This window comes from Microtus ochrogaster, chromosome 1 (assembly GCF_000317375.1).
Source record: "Microtus ochrogaster isolate Prairie Vole_2 chromosome 1, MicOch1.0, whole genome shotgun sequence".
NCBI classification, from domain to species: Eukaryota; Metazoa; Chordata; class Mammalia; order Rodentia; family Cricetidae; genus Microtus; species Microtus ochrogaster.
Window position 1 is genome coordinate 23,597,849 of NC_022009.1, and position 8,654 is coordinate 23,606,502.

An 8,654-nucleotide genomic window follows, 5' to 3' on the forward strand; every position below is an offset into this window, starting at 1 on the left:
CAGCTGAGACACTGGGGGGGTATCCTGAGCATAGAAAACCTCAAAGCCCACCCCTACAGTGACACACTTCCTCTAACAAGGCCATACCCACTCCAACAAAGCCACACCTCCTAATAGTGCCACTCCCTATGCGATTATGGGAGCCAATTACATTCAAACTGCAACACCCAGGCATTTTGTCACAGTGCTACAAAGCCAGTTAGCACAGCAGGCTTCCCCACGGATAGAATCCAATGGTATGCTTGATTAAATGTTTTGTTTTCCATGTTTTCCTTCTGGGAACTCAGATTCAGGCAGCATAGGCGAAGGCCTGCCTTTCGTAAACAATCCGGGCAATTCTGATTTGCAGCAGATTTGGGAATTTCTGAAGTAGCTGTGGGAAGGGTTGATCTTGTGATCCTAGGGCTCCTTTTTCATGTGAACCCCATCACTTGGGAGTCTTCATCTGTCTTTCATCCTTTTTATTCCTGAACCCAAACTCGCTTTGTAGACCAGGCTGGCCTTGAACTCAGAGAACTGCCTGCCTCTGCCTCCCAAGTGCTAGAATTAAAGAACTGTGCCACCACTGCTTGGCTTCATTTTTAGACTTTTAAGTGGTCCCTGAAATAGTTTTGGGGAAAACACTAACTTCAACAAAGTTAGGAGACTCCCGATGATACCTGTCCCACCTGCCAGCCTCCTCAGAAACGTCACATCTATCTCCCAGCGCTGTGACTATCAGCATGGCAGGCTCCCAGGATAGTCACACTGCCTCTGCACTGAACTGACTATCAGATGGTCCCTCTGGATTTGTGGAGGAGGTGCCTCGCCCTCGGGGCAGAGCCTACAGTTCATTCCTGCTCTTCCTGCTCTTGGGTGTGGGGTGCTCAACCCTTTGGACTGTGCAGAGGAGTGGACTTATGTTGTCTGACTTGTCGGGCAGTGTTGAAGACACGGAGAAGCACACCTAAAGACCTGTTCAGCAAATCACACATCAGCTGCTAACTCCTCTGGGGCGAGTGTGTAGACCATGGGAAAGACAGACAGCCTTCCAGAGTTCTCTGCTCCCTGCCCTTCTCCACTTTCATCCGGGCTGTCCAGCTGGGTGCGGGGAGAGGCTATTCGTCAGTCACTCTCTAACCGAGTCAGTGTTTCCATCTTCAACAGGGAAAGAATCGGTTTGATCACACACAGACTGTGGGGGCTCGTCCCCAGAGCCCCTGAAGCAGTGGGTCTGGGGTAGGGTTGGGCATGTGCCAGTAGGTTACACATGGTCACTAACTATCCCACTGACTCCCCAGCTCAGCCTTAGTATACTGGGCCAGGGTACCCAGGACTCTGCCCTCACAAAAGTACAAATATTGAGGTAGGTTTTTTGTTGTTTTGTTTTCTCTCCTTCAGTTGGATAATGTGCCTCTGTTTCCTTGAATTTTGCCTACCTTGTTCATCCCAGCTGGGGATCCAAGCTGAGAACAGCTGTTCTACTTGAAGCCAAAGTTCACTTGGCTTTAACAGGGTCAGGCTAGGCCAGGAGGCTGCAGGATGAGCAGGAAGGGCAGGAAGAAAATAGGGGGTGAAGAGAAGAGGCCAGGAGGCTGTTTTTGTTTTCCCTCTCTCTCTCTCTCTCTCTCTCTCTCTCTCTCTCTCTCTCTCTCTCTCCCACATTCCAGGCCACACCACTTTTCAGGACCTTGTCTCCTGGTGACTCTCTTGACTCAGGAATGGAATTCTAAGTATCTGGGTGTGTGGTTGAAGTTAGTTGGGTTTGCTTTCTAGTAAGATGCCGATTGGACGCCAACTAAACACTTTATTTGTGTGTGTGTGTGTGTGTGTGTGTGTACATTATGTGTCCTTGTGTGTCACTGTACATTGGCAGAGATTAGAGAACAACTTGCAAGAGTAGATCTTCTCCTTCTATCATGTGGGTCCTGGGGACGGAACTTGGGTCCTCAGACGTGGAGGCAGGTACTTTTACCCACGGAACCATCTCTCTGGTCCTCTGTAGGATGTTTTCTTATGCGACAACCGTTAGCCTGGTAACATGTGGCATGTTGTTGGCCCACTCTGGTCCTGTGTGGTTGAGGAGGTCACATTAAGCCCAGTCTTTTGCATCTGTGGAGTGACTGCTGAGAGAAGCTGGGATGGGGAGAAACCCGCCTGCCTTAGTGATACCTTTGTTTTGAGTTGGGAAACCAGATGATCAAAGTCAAGGACTCTGGAGACAGATCCAGCTTTACCCCTTAATGCCTGCATGCTCGCAGGAGTGGGAATGAAAATTCTTATCTATTTTGCATGACAATCTGACCTTCGCTTTGTATCTTGTTCTCCAGGGAACCTGATATAGGAAGAATGGCAGCTATATTTCGGCACTGTTGCTTATGATAAAAATGACCCGTGGTTAAAAATGGACCTAGTCATATCTGGTCCCAGGCTCTTCAGTGTGTCCTTGAGTACAGTGACTCTTTGCACTACTCTTTATGGGGACCTAGGAAACTCTGACTGGAGAGTTGTGCGGCCGGGAGGTGCCAGTCCGTGATTCACGTACTTAGCTTGCATTGCTCCTTAGTCAAAACCTTGAGGCCCAAAGAGAAACAGCATGCAGATGCCTCTGATCTGAGGCTCTGTGGCCTGGCTCCACTGAAGGTGAACTCCCAAGGATGTCCTGCTGCAAGCTGTGTCCTACCTTACGCCCTTCTCCACTAACAGAATGTGAAGTGTCCTTGTGTAGTCTTGTGAGCGTCCATGTGCAGTTAAAGAAAAAAAAAAAGACCTCTGTCTGGTATTTGTGCTTCTTTAAAAACAAAAATACAACCAAACAGGATCTTACCAAGGCTGGCGTCTTACTCAAGGTCCTCCTGCCTCAGTCTCTGAGATGCTGGGATGATGTGGGATATGATTAGTGGTATGTATCCCCTCATCCAGTTTTGGGTTTGCTTTTTAACTGTGCATTTTTCTCATCTATAGAATGGGCATGCTAATACCACTGGCTTCTAGGGAAGTTATGAAGATTGTGAGGTCCTTAGGACAGGGCTAGGACCTGTGAATGTGGTGCTGTCCTCATCATTATCTTCATCAGCGTCATTATCAGCATAGTCAGCCATGATGGAAGGCCAGGAGGCCCTTTCTCCTTTAGGTCAGTTCCAGTCTTAGCGGACTCACTGATTGATTGTGTGGCTTTGAGAAAATCACCTTATTATGATCCTTCCTCCCTCCCTCCCTCCCTCCCTCCCTTCCTTCCTTCCTTCCTTCCTGAATGTGTTTATATACACTATATGTGTATATGAGTGTGTTAATGTGTGTACATGACTACAATGCACAGAGGCCAGAGGTCAATATTAGATGTCCTCCTGTTACTACCTTTTAAAAAATACTTTTATTTATTTTTTCAAAATTTCATACATTTATGCATCTTGATCATACTATCTGCTGCCTGCCCCCAATTTCTCGTGGTATATCCCCCATTCTGTCTCCCTCCCAACTCACATTTTTTGAAGCAGACTCTCACTGAAACCTGGATCCCACCAGTTTTGCTAGAGTGACTGCTGAGTGAGTCCAGGATCCACTTGTCTCTGCCCTTCCCCAAAGCACTGGAGTTACCGACTCCAGAGGCCATGCCCGACTCTTCGCATGTATACCAGGGATCCAAACTCAGGCCTTCGTGCCTGAGTGGCGAAACTTTACTTACCAACTGAGCCATCTCCCCAGCTCCCTATTCTCTATTACTACCAGTAATTTCTCGGCACTCCATTATCTGTAGAATGAACTGAAGAAGTAAGACATCAACTAAATGCTCGTTCGGGTGTAGTTTAGTTTCACATAGTAGATGTGGATGGCTCTGAATCGGAGAAGTGGAGGAATGGAGAGAGGAGAGAAATAGCCAGGAGGGGGAATGCTATCAGAGCTCCAAGGTCTGGGTGCTCAGAGAGGGAATAGACTCATCAGGAGGGGGTGGAGGGTGTCTGCTACTTCTTTGAAGCTCCGTAGGTCTGGACAGAGCTGAAAGGACGAACACAGATGGCTCTGACTTGGAGTGGCCTTACACAGAGTCATTTCGAGGGCAGGCTAAAGGGATCGTGGTACAATGGCGTGTGGAAAAAAAGAGAGGCTACGATAGTTAATTTGAATCATTTTCAAGTGTTTCTTTCAGGAGAGTTAGAAAGTCACCTCATATTTCCCTGTTTTTTTTTCCTCTGAGTACACCAGAGTGGAAGCAGGGTTGTAGACCTCCCTGAGGTCTGTGGGGAGGAGGGAGAAGTTAGCCTACAGTCTGAGAGACGGCCCGGCCCGTCTAATGCGTTTCACCCTGCCTCCTTCAGGTCTGAATGCTGGTGCCTTCTATGCCTTGTCCACGCTGCTGAATCGCATGGTGATCTTGCACTTCCCGGTAAGGCAGGTCCCCAGGCATGCAGGGAGGGGGACAGAAAGATTGTAAATCTGTCTCTTCAGAGGCTGGAGAGCGGTCCCTCTTGGGTCGAATTAGTTTTAGGTAGCCTCCGATGATGGTGTGCCTACAGGATTTGGAGGGAGATGGGCTGGATCGCAATTTAAGTTTTGGTGGTATTAACCTTTATCATAGCATGAGTATGGCAAGCTTGTTATCATCTTAGACCTCTCTGTTTTCTGCAGAAGACATATAAGTTATAATTACCTTTATTTTTGAGACAGGGTTTTCTCTGCATAGCCCTGGCTATCCTGGAACTCAGGACAGGCTGAACTTGAACTCACAGAGATCTGCCACCTCTGCCTCCAGAGTTTTGGGATAAAAGGTGTGTACTATCACCTTCCAACTTTTTTTTCCTTGAGACAGAGTTCCATTATACAGGCTTGGCTGGCCTGAAGCTCACAGAGATCAGGCTGCCTCTGCCTCCCAAGTGCTGAGATTAAAGGTGTGCACCACCATGCTCAGCTATAGTGACCTCTTGTAAGACTATTTTTTAAGACTGGAGAATAAGGGCTGGGAAGATGTCTCAGTGCTTAAGAGCACGAGCTATTCTTCCAGGGGACCTGGGTTCAATCCTCAGAAAGCACACAAGCCCCTTGTCATCTCAGTTTCAGGGGACTGGAAACCTTCTACTGGCCCCTGCAACTACTGGGCATGAATGTGGGATACATATGAACATACAGGCAAAATACCCAGACACAAAAGAAAAGTGTATATAAAATGACTAGAGGCCGGGCGGTGGTGGCGCAGGCCTTTAATCCCAGCACTTGGGAGGCAGAGGCAGGCGGATCTCTGTGAGTTCGAGACCAGCCTGGTCTACAAGAGCTAGTTCCAGGACAGGCTCCAAAACCACAGAGAAACCCTGTCTCGAAAAACCAAAAAAAAAAAAAAAATGACTAGAGAATAAGTAATGACACTTGTATATATGTATGTGTATGTTTATATCATATTTATCATAATTTTGAACTCATATGTATTCAGTTAAAGATTTTTGGTTTTTTAAAATTTTTACTCATTTTGATTTGTATGGGTATTTTGCCTGCATGAATGTCTATGTACCACACGTGTGCCTAATGTTCATGGAGACCAGAAGAGGGCATCACGTCCCCTGAGAGTAGCATTACACACCGTTGTGAGCTGCCATGTGGGTGCTGGGAATTGAACCCTGGCCTCTGGGAAGAGCAGTCAGCTCCTCCCGGCTCTTAACTGCTGAGTCATCTCTCCAGCCCCAGCATATTGTTTCTTCTTAATTTATTATTGTCATCATTATTACTCTTGGAGACAAGGTCTCTCTGTGAGGACCTGGCTCTCCTGGGACCAGTTTAGAGCATTTTAGAACAGTTTCCAGAAGCAGTAAGGTTGGTTATCAGGGAAAGCGATACTGAGTATCAGAGTCAGAGCACCAAGGCTGTGGATGCCTCACTTGCAGGGGTAGAGCCATCCTTGTTCGAAGTTCCTGTTGTTTTCAGAGTTGGTTCTAAGATTACATCCTAGCTCTATCTTTACAAATGTTCGCCCGTGACCTTGGGCTAGCAGGTTAATCTCAGTGTGCCTCAGCTTCACATTATCAAACGAATACAAACTGACTCCTAACTGTGTGGTGGGGGATTATGAGAATTAAATAATAATGTTAACAGGAGTGCCTAAGACGTTTTGACATTGCAAAATTATATTGATACCTACAAATGTGTTAGGCCACGTTCATAGTTATCCTTAGATGCACGGTCACAGGTTAGACCCACTTGAAAAATAGAAATATTTGTGTTCTAGTTGATTTCCCTATCTATAAAATGGAAACCATGATATATAAGATTGAATTGCTGTAAGGACTAATTTAAAAATATCTGGGATGAGCATAGTGGCGTATTCCTTTAATCCCAGCAGTTGGGAGGCAGAGATAGGCGGATCTCTGTGAGATCAAAGCCAGCCTGGTCTACAAAGCAAGTTTCCGTCCAGACAGGGCTACATATTAAGACCCAATATCAAAAGCCGGGCGGTGGTGGCGCACGCCTTTAATCCCAGCACTTGGGAGGCAGAGGCAGGCGGATCTCTGTGAGTTCGAGACCAGCCTGGTCTACAAGAGCTAGTTCCAGGACAGGCTCCAAAGCCACAGAGAAACCCTGCCTAGAAAAACAAAAAAAACAAAACAAAACAAAAAGACTCAATATCAAAAAATTTAAATATATTTATATAGATATATCTATAGATAGATATAGATATATGACTGACAGTGGTTCTAAGGACAGAATTTGGTTGGTCATGTTACCCCAGCATACAGGGTCATAAATACACAGCTGGGGGTATTATTCTGTGGAAGAGCAGCTATTTTAGAATTTTCTCCAGGTTGTTGTCTGAGCTTGACATTTGCAGACTACTGGCTGTAATGATTTCCCCTGGTGGTCTCTGTGGTTTCCCTAGGGTGAAGAAGTGAATGCTGGGAGGATTGGCTTGACCATTGTCATCGCAGGGATGGTTGGAGCTATGATCTCAGGCATCTGGCTGGATAAATCCAAAACCTACAAGTGAGTCACTCTTTTTGGGTCAAGAACTGGGGCCCTCTGCTTTTGAAATGACACACTTATTAGGAGCAGAGCCCAACAGCTTAGGCGTGGGGTAGCAGTTGGAGGTTTGAAATAAGTTTCAACTTACTTTATCTGAGTCTCGGTTTCTTCACTTACAAAGTGGAACCCTATCCTCACTCTGCGGATCTTGGGAGGGACTAGGAACGGTGGACATGAAGGCTACCTTCCTCCTTCTCCCCCATTCTATCTCCCTAAAGCCTTGTGGGAAGGAGAAGGGAAAATAAATATGAAAAAAACATCCCAGCAGTTAGAAGTTTGTAGACGCCCCAAGAGTGCAGAGTGGTGACGTCACCACCCCATGCCCTTGGCTGCTCTGGGCTAACTGAGCTTTCTGTGTTTTGCTTCAGTTTGCAGGGCATTTTATCTTGCAATTTTTTTTTAACCTTGTTTGCAAATATCATGATGTGCCTGGGATCTGAATATCCAGTATACTTTAAAGAACACAGAGCGATCACAAAAGGTTTTAGTATATGCCAACCTAATCCTGGCCTAGAAATACAAAATTCTGACACCCCTCTCTGCAGATGCCAATGTAGTAGTTGGGTCTGCTTTGTAAAACAAGCTGGGGGTTGGAGAGGTGGCTCAATTGATAAGGTGCTTGCCATGTAAGCATGAGAGCCTGCATTGGAACCCCAGGATGCACATAAAAGGCACACATGGTGGCATGGGCTTGTAATCTTCTGGGACTCGGTGGGTACCGGTTCATCAGCCAGCCTTAGTGGAACTCTCCAGAGACCAGACACCTGGAGAGCAGATGGTCTCCTAACTAACTTCTAACCCACACCCATGAGCCCAGAGTCGAACTCAGGGCCTGTGTACGCTAGGCACGTAATCGAGCTACGTTGCTAGTTCTGTCTTTTCTTTCTGGTTGTGACTCTGTAGTGCTTCTCCTGCAGAGGGTGTCCGGGAAACACTGGCTGCAGGTCAGCTGCCAGGATGGGCCCGTGCTGGGGTAGGCGGCACTCCAGGCTGCTTTGTCGAAGCCTCCAAAGTTTCCAGTGTCCGTAGGCGACAGACAGTTGTAGACCTGTTCTCTGCCACACAGACCCACTCTGTGAGACTCTGGGCAGGTCAAGTCTCTAGCTGGTCTAGTCAAAGGCCAGCTGAGGCCCCTCGCAGGGATGTGGCTTCCAGGCTTACTACGACGAGGAGCCTGGCTCGGTTTAATTATTGCTGGTGAAGTTTGGCTGCCACTCTGTCTCTGTCTCTGTTAGTTGCTTGTTTCGGCTAGATACAAAAGCACTGAAGGCTGGCCACCCCCAGGCAAGAGGACAGCAGTGTCCCTTCTTCCAGGGTCTGTCCTGTAGCAGGAAAAGGGAGGGGTTGGAATGTTGGGTTGGCAGGGTTGTGGGCAGCCAGAGGACTTAGAGGAGTTAGAAAATACAGCAGAGACCTAGGGGAGACTCTTGCTCTGCCCTCTTCAGGAGTGGGACCTGGCCGGTTCTTTGTGTCACTCTGTGTCCAGAGCCAGTTGTTGGTCATTTCTCTTCCACTTTGTCAAACTCCTGGATTTGTCTACTCTGGCTTGGAGGCTAGAAACTAGACACTGAGATCTGTTTATCTCAGGCTGGGACTAGGAAATAGTTTTCGTTGTTGTTGTTTTTAAGTAGCCTCTGTATGAAGGTAGAGTTGTGGTTTAACAAACACAGTAA

General features: G+C 47.2%; 1 protein-coding gene across 1 annotated transcript in view; it reads left to right on the top strand.

Annotated features, from left to right (window-relative positions):
• Positions 1-8,654, top strand: part of Flvcr2 (feline leukemia virus subgroup C cellular receptor family member 2) — a 57,736-nt gene that overhangs the window by 38,408 nt on the left and 10,674 nt on the right. The window contains exons 4-5 of the mRNA XM_005343374.3: positions 4,296-4,363; positions 6,839-6,942. Coding sequence (XP_005343431.1) covers positions 4,296-4,363; positions 6,839-6,942 — 172 coding nt within the window. The remainder of the gene's footprint in view (positions 1-4,295; positions 4,364-6,838; positions 6,943-8,654) is intronic.